The sequence below is a fragment of the Canis aureus genome, chromosome 3 (assembly GCF_053574225.1).
Source record: "Canis aureus isolate CA01 chromosome 3, VMU_Caureus_v.1.0, whole genome shotgun sequence".
Taxonomy (NCBI): Eukaryota; Metazoa; Chordata; class Mammalia; order Carnivora; family Canidae; genus Canis; species Canis aureus.
Window position 1 is genome coordinate 8,739,253 of NC_135613.1, and position 14,751 is coordinate 8,754,003.

A 14,751-nucleotide genomic window follows, 5' to 3' on the forward strand; every position below is an offset into this window, starting at 1 on the left:
GAAGGAATCTGTATTTTTCAAGACTTTTATTTATTTATTTGAGAGAGTGAGCGAGGACAAGCGGGGGGAGGAGCTGAGTGAGAAGGAGCAGCAGACTCCCCACTGGAGCCAGGACCCTGGGATCAAGACCTGAGCCAAAGGCAGAGGCTTAACTGACTGAGCCACTCAGGCTCCTGGGGATCTGTATTTTTAAAACAGCCTCCTCGGGTGACACATGCACACTGGGGTTAAGTGTGAACTATTCATTTAACAAATATGTGTTCCTATTACATTCGAAATGAATCTCTATTTCTTGAACTTAAATTTATATATATGTGAATGTTTTTGTTTCAGAAGGCTTTTTTTCTTTTTGAAGATTTTATTTATTCATTCATGAGAGACATACAGAAGCAGAGACACAGGCAGAGGGAGAAGTAGGGACTGGATCCCAGGACCCGGGAACATGACCTGAGCCAAAGGTAGACACACTCAACCACCGAGCCACCCACCAGGCACCCCCAGAAGGCTTATTTCTTATGTTTCCTATCTCAGTACTTGTGACACAGTAAATGTTCAGTAAATATCTCTGAAATGAATGTAAATATTTGAATCTAGCTTGTGGAAGATCCTAACAATCGTATGGGATTTCTCGGAAGAAACTGAGATTTTTATTGTTGTGGTGGTTGTCAGGGTTTTCTCTAGTGATTTCAGTCTCATTTGGGATGTAAGATCTGGGAAGTTAAGATTTACAGATACAGGGGGTTTCCTGAAATAGTAATACCTTAGGTGCTGTAGGAGGTGGGAACCCCTGGAGCCTGGAACTGTAGGAGTTTTTGAAAAAATTTCAGGAGGAGCTTGAAAGTGAGTAGGCTTTGGGAGGAAGGGGTTGGTGGACCTGGTACGATCGCAGAAGTGGTTTTATAACCAGCAGATCTAGGAGTCAGTGGCTGGTACACGAGTCTTTTTTTTTTTTTTTAATTTTTATTTATTTATGATAGTCACACACACAGAGAGAGAGACAGAGAGAGAGAGAGAGAGAGAGGCAGAGACACAGGCAGAGGGAGAAGCAGGCTCCATGCACCGGGAGCCCAACGTGGGACTCGATCCCGGGTCTCCAGGATCGTGCCCTGGGCCAAAGGCAGGCGCCAAACCGCTGCGCCACCCAGGGATCCCTGGTACACGAGTCTTAACAAAAGGAACGGTGGAGGACGTTAGTAAGAGGTTGGGGATGGATTGTGGCAAGTCTTGGAGAGTGACAGGATGAAAAGCACATTACATGTCATGGGTCACTTGTAATGGCAGTTAAAGGTGAGGAGCTGACCCTGCACATCAACCCAGCTTGGAATTCCAAAATGCGGGGACCTCTAGCTGGGAACAGCGGAGGTGGATCTTCTTGGGACACACAGAAACGAAAATAGCACAACGATGTTCCGATCACCAGGTAATCCGTTTAAAAATCAGATCCCCTTGCCCAACTTCAAGGTATAACTGACGTCTACCAAAATCAGAGTCGTAGTAGCGGCAGAAACTTGGGAAACTTGGGATACCACCTGTCCGTGACCTTAGGTGACCCCCCTTTCCTAGCACCGGGGTCATGCAGGTGCCGACCACTGTGTGCCAAGCGCTGTGCATTTACACTCTCTCATTTCATCGACTAAACAAGGCTATCTCGCCTTTTACTGCTGAGGAAAAGGAGACTGGGATGGGGATCGCCTGGTCACTGCCTGAAGGTTGCAAAAAAAAAAAAAAAATCAAATCATCAAATCAAAAGATGTAAGCCCGGGCTGGGATGCGGGCTGCACAGGAGGTGCGGGAACAGCAGGTCGCGGCGAAAGGAAGGGAGGCGAAGGGAAACGGAGCAAGGGAGACCCCGAGACAAGGGCCCCGCTCCCCGGGCTCCCCGCGCCCCGCAGGCCCGCGCGCTGGGCGAAAGGAGGCCTTCCGTTACGTAACACCCGCCACCCCGGGTCCACCGGGCGGCTTTCCAAAATCGCGATACCTCGTTGGCGAGATTGGAGGGATAGAAGATCCTGATTGGGTAGTTGGACCTCGAACCAGGCCGACGCCGCTAGGAGCGGCCGAGGGGTGGGCGGGACTTGAAGCTGAGTCCGTGCTTCATTGGCGAAGAGAAAACCGGACCAGGAACTCTCCGGAATCGCGATTGGCTGTTGCCAGGAGCCCCGACGGCCGGGGGAGCCCGGGTTACGGAAGCCGGGCAGGGCTGAGCGCCAGGGCCCCCGGGAGGAAGTTACCCTCGGAAACGCGGAGAGCGGCGGCGGAGAGCGGCATCCCCGGCCCCATGGCGACGGAGGCGGCCAGCGGCAGCGATGGGAACGGGCAGGGGGGCGAGGCCGCCGTCACCTACTACCGATTGGAGGAGGTGGCGAAGCGCAACTCCCTGAAGGAGATCTGGCTGGTGATCCACGGGCGAGTCTACGATGTCACCGATTTCCTTAAAGAGGTGGGGCCCGGGAGGTGGACGGCCCCTGGGAGCGGCGCCGGTGAGGGGTGGTCCCGACCCGAGGAGCTGCGGGCGAGGAGGAGGGAAGTCCGGCCTGGCTGCGGGCCAGGGGCGTGCGAAACGGCCGCAGCTCCCGCGGACCGACGGCGAGGGGCCTTGGTTCTGCATGCATTTCTAGCCGGCGCTAAATTCCAGAGGCTTCAGTAAATGTCATGTGTTGCATATCACATATCGAGTACTGGGCCGTGCGCGAGCCCAGACCGCGGAGCCAGCATCATCCCCATTTTACAGAAAGGGAAACTGAGCCTCAGAGATGGAGGACTCTCAAGGTCACACGTTTAACAGCCTGTAACCATCCCAGGCTAGGTCCGAAGGGCTCTGAGCCTGTGCTCTTCCCACTGCGCCCTCTGAAGTAATTCATTTCTGGTTTTCTTGAAAAGACCCTGAGACTTTTCTTTCTTTCTTTCTTCTTTCTTTTTTTTTTTTTACTCCTTCATTATGCTGCCTTTATCTTCTATTAATTGGAGTTGACCTTGAGGCCAGAAGGTCATGAGTTAACTTTTCTGGCGGTTGACTCCTCCTCTTTGTTAAATCTTCAAGCCTGTTGCATTGTGCAACTTCTTGAGACCGTGGTGCACTGAGTGATTTTTTTTTTTTTTAATTTAAGGAAGCAGGATAGACTTTTGTCTAACTTTATTGACGTGTACGTACATACGAAAATTGTGAGCATTTAAAATGTACAATTTATTGAATTTGGACAAATCTATTCCTGTAATCACAATCCCAGTTAAGACAGACCATTTCCATCACCCAGGAAAGTTCCCTCTTACTCCTAGACACAGTCCACCCACCCAGCTCCTGAGACTTTGTGGTACTTACATGTATTCACATTAACATATATCAATTTTGAGTGTGTATCATTTTGAGTAATAGATTAATAATCTTGTAGTAAATTCCTTGGGAGTTCCTGTGCAATGTAACCTTGTACCTGAGAAAAAACTTAATTTACGTTAGTTATATCTATGAATCAAATGTACCAGTAAAATATTTTTTCTACGTTCTGATTCGTAAATCTATAAAAAGTTTTGAAATGTAAAGTTTTCCCAAAAGGACATTGTTTTTAATAAATCATCATCATGGCCAGGAAACATCTTAGAGTTTAGTGTCTTGTATGGCTTTTTATGCTTTTAAAAGGCACCTTAAAACTATTTCCCCATTTATTTCATCCTTGGATAACTAGTTGAGAGTGACTTGGATGTAGTGATTAACAGAATGAGAAACAGGTTCACAGAGATTTTGGCTGGGCAATTGATGAGTAGCAGAATCTGGTTTAGATTCCTTGATTTCTCTTATGTACAGAGCATTTCTTCAGAATTCTAGCCTTAGTTTAGTCCTTTGGCGTATGCCCCATTTTAAGTTAAAATTGTGGGTTGTAGCCTGTTAAAGCATAGTTCATAATGGTAGGTAATAATGTTTTTGTGCTTCCATTGCCCCCAGATTTCTTCTTGACTGATTTAGAATACATAATCAACTTGGAAGGAACACTCAGTGCCTGGAGTGGACCCTTAGTTCAGGTTTGAGTAGTGGTTGCTAAGGGGGGGTTCACACTCGCAGGTGTGCCAGAGCTGCCCGCGAAGCCAGCGCCACAGATGTTTATCTGCCCTTAGCTCTTCTTACCTGTTCTGTCGTCTCTGTTCCGATTTTCTAGTTCATCCCAAGCCCATTCCTTCATTCATTTGCTCGTTCAAATAATTATCAAGTGCCTGTTGACGTGTCAGATACTGCTCTAGGTGCTTAGGATACACAGTGGAGAGCTGTATTTATGCCCTCATGGAAACTAGTCTCCAGGGAGTGGACAATAAGCAGAGTAACTGTAAAATATGCTATTTTAGGAAGCGATAGGTTCTAAAAAGAAAAATAAAGCAGAGAAGAGCACTGTGGATGTCTATAGGAGTGAGGGTGTAAGGGTAAAGGGTTGAAATTTTAGATATGATGGCCAGAGTTGGTTTTATTAAGATGACTAGAGGACACCTGGGTGGCTCAGCGGTTGAGCATCTGCCTTTGGCTCAGGTCGTGATCCCGGGGTTCCAGGATCGAGTCCTGCAGCAGGCTCCCTGCATGGAGCCTGCTTCTCCCTCTGCCTGTGTCTCTGTGTGTCTCATGAGTAAATACATAAAGTCTTAAAAAAAAAAAAAGAAGAAGAAGAAGAAGACAAGAATAAACACCAGAAGGAAGTTAAAGGAGCTAGCCATGTGGATATTTGAAGGAAGAGCATTCCTGGCTGAGAGGGCAAGTTCAAAGGCCTTGAGGTAGGAGTGTGTCTGGTGTTGTTTGAGGACAGTGAGGGAGGCCACAGTGGCTGGATGGGAGGAGATGAGGTCTGCTTGATCAGGTGAGGACAGATACACAGTTTTGTAGGCTTTAGGAAGGATTTTGACTTTTGGAATAGGAACCCACGCTGGAGCAGGGGAGTCATGATGTGACTTAATGGTTTAATTGTATCACAAAGGAAAAATTGAGGAGCCCAGATAGGAGGCTGCTGTAATTGGGCAAGAGGTCGTAGTGGCTTGGACCAGGCTTGGCAGTGAGGGGTGCTAAGAAGTATCAGGTTTTGGATGTGTGGGCTTTTTTTTTTTTTTTTTTTAAGATTCATTTATTTTGGCAGGTGTGGGCAGGGGGATGGCAAGGGGAGAGGGAAAGAGAGTCTTAGCAGAACACCATGTGGGATTCTATCTCAAAACCCTGAAAATCATGACCTGAGCCGAAACCAAGAGTTTGTCACTTAACTGGGCCATCCAGGCACCCCGGGAAGTGTTTTGGTGGTAGAGCCAATAGGATTTGATGATGCATTGGATTTGAGGAGTGACAGAAGAAGTCAAAGATGGCACCAAGGGTTTTGACTTGCTATTACACAGGATGGAAAGACCCATCCAAAAAAAAAAAAAAAAAAAGGAAAAAGGGACATCTAGGTGGCTCAGCAGTTGAGCACCTGCCTTCAGCATAATCCCGGAGTCCTGGGATCGAGTCCCACATCGGTCTCCCTTCAAGGAGCCTGCTTCTCCCTCTGCCTGTGTCTCCTCCTCTCTCTCTTTCTCTGTGTCTCTCATGAATAAATAAATAAATAAATAAAAATCTTAAGAAAAAAGAGATGGGAAGACCCATCTTCTCATTCTTCTTTTTTACCATCTGAAATCACTTTTAGGTTCCTCTGTAGACAGGAGTTCCTAATCTGAAAATCTTGTCTGTAAGTTGCTTTTTTTTTTTTTTTTAATAACTATGGATATAATGTTATTCTGGAGTTTGAATGTGATAGTTTTGAATTGGTAATGTAATTGAATTATTTATCTTTCCCCTAACATTAATTTTGCGTTTTTGAATTAGTGATATTAGTTTAATTTATTGAAATCATGAACGATAAACCAAAACCTTGGCAACATTTTAAAAAAATATTTTATTTATTTATTCATAGAGACAGAGAGAGGCGGGCTGGGGGGGCAGAGACACAGGCAGAGGGAGAAGCAGGCACCATGCTGAGAGCCTGACATGGGACTCGACCAGGGTCTCCAGGGTCATGCCCTGGGCTGTAGGCGGCACTAAACCACTGCGCCACTGGGGCTGCCCACCTTGCAAAATCTTAAAAAAAAAAATGATTATACTATCTTATGACATAGACTAGAAAATATCCAAGTACAGCTCCCTTAGCAAGGATATGTATGATTTTGTGAACCTTTGTTTCAGTTAATAGCCTTATTTTTTTACTGTGTATCACAGGTGAGAGAAATTTGGAAGCCATTATCTTATGTATAAATAACATTTTTGAAAAGAATAACTTTTTTTATTCTCCCCTTTGTGGGGATTGATCTCACAACCCTGAGGTCAAGAGTCACATGCTCTTCTGACTGAGCCAGCCAGGCGACCCAGGAGATCTACTTTAGTAAGAGTGATCTGGAAAGCTTCTGTGAGATGACTTTTAATTGAGCTAAGAAGGAACTAGCTTCGGAAGACTAGAGAAAAGAGCTTTCTGACGGCATTGGCAGAGTCAAGCAAGAGTTTGGCCTATTAGTATGATTGAAAGCAGCTGTGGCTGTAGGATAGCCAATGAAGGTCAAGAATGGCCAGAGAGCTTGGTGGGAGCCAGGCCAGGCAAGACAGAGTAGGTCATATAGATTTGATTCCTAATGTATTAGAAAACCAATGAAGCCTTTTAAGATGGAAGTGACATTAGGGCAGCCCTGGTGGCTCAGCGGTTTAGCGCTGCCTTCAGCCCAGGGCGAGATTCTGGAGACCTGGGATCGAGTCCCACATCAGGCTCCTCATAGGGAGCCTGCTTCTGTCTCTGCCATTCTCTCTCTATGTCTCTCATGAATAAATCAATAAAATCTCAAAAAAAAAAAAAAAGGATGGAAGTGACATGAAAGCACTTTACTTTTCCAGTGGATTACTTTGGCCAAGAACTTGAGGATAAGTTGGAGGGAAAAGCAATACAGAATGGAAGAAAGTAAAACTTTCCATCCCAAGAATTTGTTTGATCTTCCACATCTTCTGGCATATACCAATATATACAAATATGTACAAATAAATATGGGAGTAGAATCATAGTATTCCTTTTTTTTTTTAAAAAAAAAAGTTTATTTATTTATTTTTAGTAATATTTACATGCAATGTGGAGCTCAAACTCATGACTCTGAAATCACAAGTGGCAGGCTCCTCTGACTGAGCCAGCCAGGCATCTTGATCAGAGTATTCCTTAACTGAATTATAGTATCTTTTCATTGGTTTGTTTCAGTAGTACAAATAGTATTTACTGGGTGCTTATTATTCTGAGTGCTTGACTAAGTTCTCTTAACTTCTAACAACTCATCCTTTGAAAGAAAAAAAAGACTATTTCAGCGGAGTGTGCAGAGGGAAGGGGAGAGAATCTCAAGCAGACTTCTCACTCAGCAGGGGGCCCAATGTGGAGATTGACCCCATACCCTGAGACCATGACCTGAGCCGAAATCAAGAGTCGGACACTCAATTGACTGAGCCGCCCAAGTGCCTCTATTTCTAGTACTATAGAACAACAATATCACTTTCTTGTGTCTTTTCACATATCTGACACTTATCTTTGTTTTTTTCTATGTATCAGCAGTTTGTTTCAATTGCTTTTTATTTAATTTTAATTTTATATATTTATTTCATTGTATGATTGAACTGAAATTTATCTGTTCACCTGTCCATTGCCATTTGGGTTGTTTCCATTTTCTGGCAATTATGAATAAACCTGCTGTGAATGTTCATGTACAAATCTTTGTGTGACTTATGTTTTCATTAAGGTTAAATACCTAGGAGTAAGATTTCTAGGTCATACTTCCTTTTTCTCTTTCTAAGCAATGTTAGGCCTTTTCTCAAAGTGTCTGTATCATTTTACACTACCACCAGCAGTGTATGAGTTTTCCACTTTCTCCACACTCACTGACATGGTATCTTTCATTGTACCTTTAACCATTCTAATGGATGTGTGCTTGTGTATGAATTATGGTTTTAACTTCTATTTCTTTGATTACCATTGATACTGAGTATCATCATGGTGTGATTGGCCATTTGTATGGATTTTTGTAAAGTGTCTGTTCTATCTTGGCCCATTTATAATTGAGGGATAACATTCCTGATACATTTTGATGCAACTCCTTTCAGATACAGTTCACCCTTGAATAACAGGTTTGAACTGCACAGGTCCATTTACACATGGATTTTTTTCAACAGAGTATTTTTCTTCCTTATGATCTTACTTTTTTTTTTCTTCTTTAAGTTAGGCTCCACGCCCAACATGGGGCTTGAACTCATGACCCTGAGATCAGTAGTCACATGCTCTACCAACTGAACCAGCCAGGCATCCCATGATCTTCTTAATAACATTTTCTTTTCTCTAGCTTACTTTATTGTAAGAACAGTATATCATATATATATGTGTGTGTGTGTGTGTGTGTGTGTGTATGTGTATGTAACATCCAAAATACGTGTTAACTGACTTTTATTGGTAAGGCTTCTAGTAAACAGGAGGCTAATAGTAAAGTATTTGGGGACTCCAAAATTATATAGATTTTTCAGCTGTGTTTAGAGAATAGAGTTTGATGGCACCTCAACCCCTGTATTGTTTAAGCGTCAATCTATGTATCGTGACTTTTTTCTCCCAGTCTGTATTTTGCCTTTTCATTTTCTTAATAGTGAGTTGTTTTTTTTTTAAGATTTTATTTACTTATTTAGAGAGAGATTGCGCATGCATGAGCATGAGTGGAGGGAGGGGCAGAGGGAGAGGGAGAGAGAATCACAAGCAGACTCCACGCTGAGCACAATGCCCAACTTGGGGCTCATTCCCATGACGCTGGTTCAGGACCCAAGCTGAAATTAAGAGTTGGCAGCTTAACTGACTAAGCTACACAGGTGCCCCACTTTATTGTGTTTTTTAAAGAAAATTTGGTTCTTTGTATAGATGAAATATAATTTTAATGTCTGGGTACTGGCTTTGGGGTCCAAATGTCAATTTTCCACTATACCATCTAACAGTTGTATAGCCTTGGGCAAATAGCTCTGTAAAGACCCTTTCCCATCTGTAAAATAGAGATAATAGTACCTACTCCACAAAGTTGTTGTGACGATTAATATAGATAACGTGTAAAGACTCACGTTACCTGGCATAAAGAGCTCAGTAAGTGTTAGGGGCCATTCATTGATTGAGGTTATTTTTATTCATAATAAAATTTACTTGTTCCCTGCAGCATCTTTTGAGTGCTTAAGTGGCAGATACTCTGAAGATGTAAAGGTAAATTAGACGTCTTGGACATGTGAGGGAGAATGAAATCTGTGTACAACTAATTGTCATGCAAGAAAGACAGAATGCAGGCTCTGTTTGATATCAGGGTACTGAAGGCACCCCTGAAAGCTTCAGATAACAACAATTCTTATTGGATTTCTTCAAGGCTGGTGAAAAGAAACTGTAGTTTGTCATCTAGATTGTAAAATTAACAAATCTATGGGAAGACTGCTTTCTTTCCTTGAGTAGTTGCAAGTGGTTAGTCTCAGGGAAGGCTAGAAATAAAATGAGGCAAAATTTAACCTCCCGTACTGTCTGGGTGAGTTGCTCTGATGAACAAATGGACTTTCGTTTATTCATTTTGCATGTGGGCATGGGTGTGGCATATATACCAGACAGGGAGAGAGGGCACGAGACAGGGAAGGAGGGCAGAGTGAGCTCTCTCTAGATCTCACTATGTTCCAGGCATACTATGTTCTAGAATGCACCCATGAAAAAGACAAGCATGGTCACTATTCTTGTGGAGCTTATAGACTAGCAGGTAAATGAAGACATCAAATCTATAATGGCAGTCGTGATAAATGAATGCTGTGAAGGTACCTAAGGAATTGTGAAAATCTATAGCAGTGGGATTTACTCTGGTGGGGATAAGTTATGTTTGGATCTGCAGACCTGCAATTTGATCCTGGGCAGTGGTGACTGCCAAAGTTATACCCTTTCTGGCAGCCATCGAGTTATCCTCTTCTAGAGGACACCTCTACCTTACTAGGCTCTGTCTAATCTGAAGGCGAATGAACACCTGTGGACCTGCACCATCTCCTCCTGTTCTCCACTCAGGTCTGTCATCTTTCTCTGCCCTGTCAGACTATTTTTTGAAAGTTGTTTTTGTTCTCTAGAATTTCAGCCTCCATATCTCTTGTTGATGTGGTAACCTGCCAACCTAATTGGCTAGAGGTCCTCCTTTGCATCACCCAGCTTAATTTTGCAGCTTCCAAAATCTTAATGATTCTAGATTTTATTTTCTAAGTCAAGTGGTCTTTAGCATTTCCCTATTGTTACATTTTTATTACATCATTATGGGATTTCCACCCAGAGAATTTGTGAGATTTTTTTTCCCATCAAGATTTTTATTCCATAACTGTCATTCTTTGCATTCTCTTCTTTTTTGCCATCTGACTCCTATCATTTGCCTAAAATTAGTAATCTGGAAGTATATTTTCTATTACTAATTTGTCTTCTCTCTTTTCTGTATTAAAATATAAAATTTTCTTTTTTTGTTAAGTTTTTAAAAAAATGTTATTTAAACTCAATTTGCCAACATATAGTATAACACCCAGTGCTCATCTCATCATGTGCCCTCCTTAAGCCTGTCTTCTTTTCGATACTACTTTGTCAATAAATTTACGGAAGAGCCAAAAGTCTTCCTCCCTATCACATATTCTTTGGACAGATGAACTAACTGAAATCCTTCACCAGAGGACATTACAAAATTCCCTTTGTATCTTTGAAGTATTTCACTTGATTATTGCTGGACTGAGAGAAATGAATGGATCACAGTCATTGTTTCATCCCTCCTGAAAGTTTGTGATCTTGGTTGAAGTGTGGTTTATTTAAAACATTTTATTTGTTAATGTTGTGTAACTGCTTACATAATAAAAGCTGGGACAAGATCCATTAGTCTTAAAACACAAAGGCCTTCCAAGTCAAAATAAATTTTTGGTAAGTTCACATGAGATTTAAAAGCCAAGCAGGTTCTAGAAAAAGTGGGAAATATGCCTCGCCTTGTATTAGATTTACTGAATGAAAATAGGGAGAAATTTTTTTTTAGTTTTTTTTATTTTTTTATTTATGATAGTCACAGAGAGAGAGAGAGAGAGAGAGAGGCAGAGACACAGGCAGAGGGAGAAGCAGGCTCCATGTACCGGGAGCCCGACGTGGGATTTGATCCCGGGTCTCCAGGATCGCGCCCTGGGCCAAAGGCAGGCGCCAAACCATTGCGCCACCCAGGGATCCCGAAAATAGGGAGAAATTTATGATTGTTCAATAGATTTGAATAGTGTAGACCCCCAATCTAGATTATTCAGGTTAACCTCTGAAACTTTTTGGGTCTCTTTTTTTTTTTTTGCTGTGATTCAGACAAAAATAAATTTTTGGCTAATAGTAATTTCAGGTATATAAACTCAGCTCTTTTTTTATTGTGATAAAATATATATAACAAAATTTGCCATTTAATCAGTTGTACAGTTCACAGTGTTGTGCAACCAACCAATACTGATATCAGTTTCTAAAACTTTTTCATTACCCAAAGCAGAACTCTGTAACCACTAGGCAATAACTACCCCCTCATCACTTCCTCTGATGACTTCCGTTTTTTAAAAATATTTTTAATTTGTCTATTCAAGAGAGACACAGAGAGGCAGAGATATAGGCAGAGGAAGAAGAAGGTGCCCTGCGGGGGGTCTGATGCAGGACTCGATCCCAGGACCCTGGGATCATGACCTGCACCAAAGGCAGACACTCAACCATTGAGCCACCCAGGTGCCCCACTCTGATAACTTATAATTTACCTTGTGTCTCTAGAACTGCTTAATTCTAGGTACCTCAAATAAATGGAATCGTATAATATTTGTCCTTTGGTGTCTGGCTTCTTTTGCTTCATGTTTTGGTTTTTAAAATTTTTATTGTGGTAAAATATGCATAACATAAAATTGATTATTTTAACTGTATTTGATTGTACAGTTTGGCGGCATTAAGCATATTCATGTGATTGTGTGACTATCACCTGCATTTATCTCCAGAATTTTTTTGTCATACCCAAGTGAAACTCTACCTATTAAACAATAACTCCATTGCTTCTCCTCCCAGTTCCTGGTAATCACTTGGATTTTTCTGTCTCTAGGGATTTGACTATTCTAGGTACCACATATAAATTGAATAATTAGATATTTGCCCTTTTGTATCTAGCTTGTTTCACCTAGTATAATGTCTTCAAGTTTCATCCATGTAGATATATCAGAATTTCCTTCCTTTTAAGGCTGAATAATATTCCATTATATGTATATATACTGTATTTTGTTTGTCCATTCAGCGGTTAATCAATGAATACTTGGATTGTTTCCATCTTTTGGCTATTTGTGAACAACACTGCAGTGAATATTGGCATACATTATCTACTTGAGTGCTTGTTTTTGGTTCATTTGGGTATATGCCTAGGAGTGGAATTGCTCAATCATATGGCTGTTCTGCGCTTTTTGTGGAAACCCTAAATGGTTTTCCACAGGAGCATTTTACATTTCTACCAGTAGTGGATGAAAGTTCCAATTTTCCCACACTGTTTCCAGCACTTAATATTTTTTCACTTGTAGCCATCCTAGCCAGATGTAAAGTGGTATCTCATTTTGGTTTGATTTGCGTTTCCCTAGTGTCTAATGATGTTCTTGTACTTACTGGTCCTCTGTGTAAGTTCTTTCCCATTTTTCCCAATTGAATTGTTTGTCTTTTTACTTTTAAGTTGTATTTCTTTATATATTCTGGATATCAGTCCTTTATTAGATATTTGATTTGCAAATATTTTCTCCCATTCTGTAGCTTATCATTTCACTTTTTTGATAATGTCCTTTTTAAAAAAGATTTTATTTATTTGAGAGAGAAAGAGAAGGATCAGGGAGGAGAGGGAGAGGGAGAAGCTGATGCAGACTCCTCCCTGAGTAGGGAGTCTAACACACGACTCAGTCCCAGAACCCTGGGGTCACAACCTGAGCAGAAGGCAGACACTTACCTGACTGAGCCACCCAGGTGCCCCGATAATGTCTTTGATGTACAGAAGTTTTTATTTTTTTTATTTTTTTTTTTAATTTTTATTTATTTATGATAGTCACACAGAGAGAAAGAGAGAGAGGCAGAGACACAGGCAGAGGGAGAAGCAGGCTCCATGCACCGGGAGCCCGATGTGGGATTCGATCCCGGGTCTCCAGGATCGCGCCCTGGGCCAAAGGCAGGCGCCAAACTGCTGCGCCACCCAGGGATCCCCGTACAGAAGTTTTTAAATTTGAAAGAGTTAAGTCCCTCCTTATCAGTAATTACTTTAAATGGAAATGGATTAAATTCCTTTAAGAAAAAAAGATTTGATTATTTATTTTAGAGCAAGTGTGTATGCATGTGCACGAGGGGTGGAAGGGAGGGGCAGAGGGAAAGGGAAGGAGAGACTCTCAAGAAGACTCCCCCACTGACTGCAGAGCCCAATGTGGGGCTCTATCTCAGGACCCTGAGATCATAACCTGAGCCAAAACTAAGAGTTGCATGTTCAATCAACGGAGCCATCCAGGGGCCCCTAAATGGATTAGATTCTTAAAAGACAGAGATTGGCAGAATGGATAAAAATACAGGATCCAACAATATGCTGTCTATAGGAGACTCACTTTAGTTGTTTTTTTACAGAAGACCGGCTTTAGATCCAAAAACACTGATAGGTTGAAAGTGAAAGAATGGAAAAAGGGACGCCTGGGTGGCTCAGCGGTTTAGTGCCTGCCTTTGGCCCAGGGCATGATCCTGGAGTCCGAGGATTGAGTCCCGTGTCGGGCTCCCTGCATGGAGCCTGCTTCTCCCTCTCCCTCTCCCTCTGCCTCTGCCTATGTCTCTGCCTCTCTCTCTCTCTCTCTCATGAATAAATAAGTAAATAATTTTTTTTTTTTTAAAAAAGAAAGAATGGAAAAAGATATTTCACATGAATAGTAACCAGAAGAGAGCAGTGGTGGCTATGTTAATATCAGAGGAAGGAGACTTTAAATTAAAAAAAAAATGTTACTCTCCCTCCTCACCGATGACATGATACTCTACATAGAAAAAAAAATGTTAATGTACATAGAGTTTTGTTTTAAAATTGAAAAGTGGTCTGGAGATGAATGTTGCTGGTGGTTGCACCATTTTATATGGCTGAGAATCCACAAGGGTTCTAACGTCTCCACATCCTTGTTACTTTCTGGGTTTTATTGTTGTTGTTGTTGTTTTGTTTGTTTTTATAATAACGTAGTGGGTGTGAGGTGGGATCTCATTGTGTTTTTTTTTTTTAATTTTTTATTTATTTATGATAGTCACAGAGAGGGAGAGGGAGAGAGAGAGAGAGAGAGACAGGCAGAGGGAGAAGCAGGCTCCATGCACTGGGAGCCCGATGTGGGATTCGATCCCGGGTCTCTGGGATCATGCCCTGGGCCAAAGGCAGGCGCCAAACCGCTGCGCCACCCAGGGATCCCTCATTGTGTTTTGATTTGCATTTCCCCTGTGACTACTGATGTTGAGCGTCTTTTCCTATACTTGCTGGTCATCTGTAGATCATCTTCAGAGAAATGTCTAAGTCCTTTGCCTATTTTCTAATCAGGTTATTTGATGTTTTTGTTGTTGAATTTTAGGAGTTCTTTTATATCTTGGGTATTAACCCCTTATGATATTTACATATCTTTTCTCTCATTCTGTAGGTTGTTTTTTGTTTGGTGATTGTGTCCTTTGGTGCATAAAAATTTTT

The 14,751-nt window shown here is 42.0% G+C and overlaps 2 protein-coding genes and 1 non-coding gene across 3 annotated transcripts in view; 2 read left to right on the plus strand and 1 right to left on the minus strand.

The window, feature by feature from the left end:
• Positions 1–14,751, plus strand: part of NIP7 (nucleolar pre-rRNA processing protein NIP7) — a 120,424-nt gene that overhangs the window by 73,183 nt on the left and 32,490 nt on the right. The gene's annotated exons all lie outside the window — the stretch shown is intronic.
• Positions 2,156–14,751, plus strand: part of CYB5B (cytochrome b5 type B) — a 39,207-nt gene continuing 26,611 nt past the window's right edge. Inside the window, exon 1 of the mRNA XM_077888555.1 lies at positions 2,156–2,440. Within this exon, the coding sequence (XP_077744681.1) occupies positions 2,279–2,440 (162 nt within the window). The 5' untranslated portion in view covers positions 2,156–2,278. The remainder of the gene's footprint in view (positions 2,441–14,751) is intronic.
• TRNAS-ACU (transfer RNA serine (anticodon ACU)) lies at positions 8,242–8,314 on the minus strand. The gene has a single exon. It is a non-coding gene; the product is annotated as a tRNA-Ser (tRNA).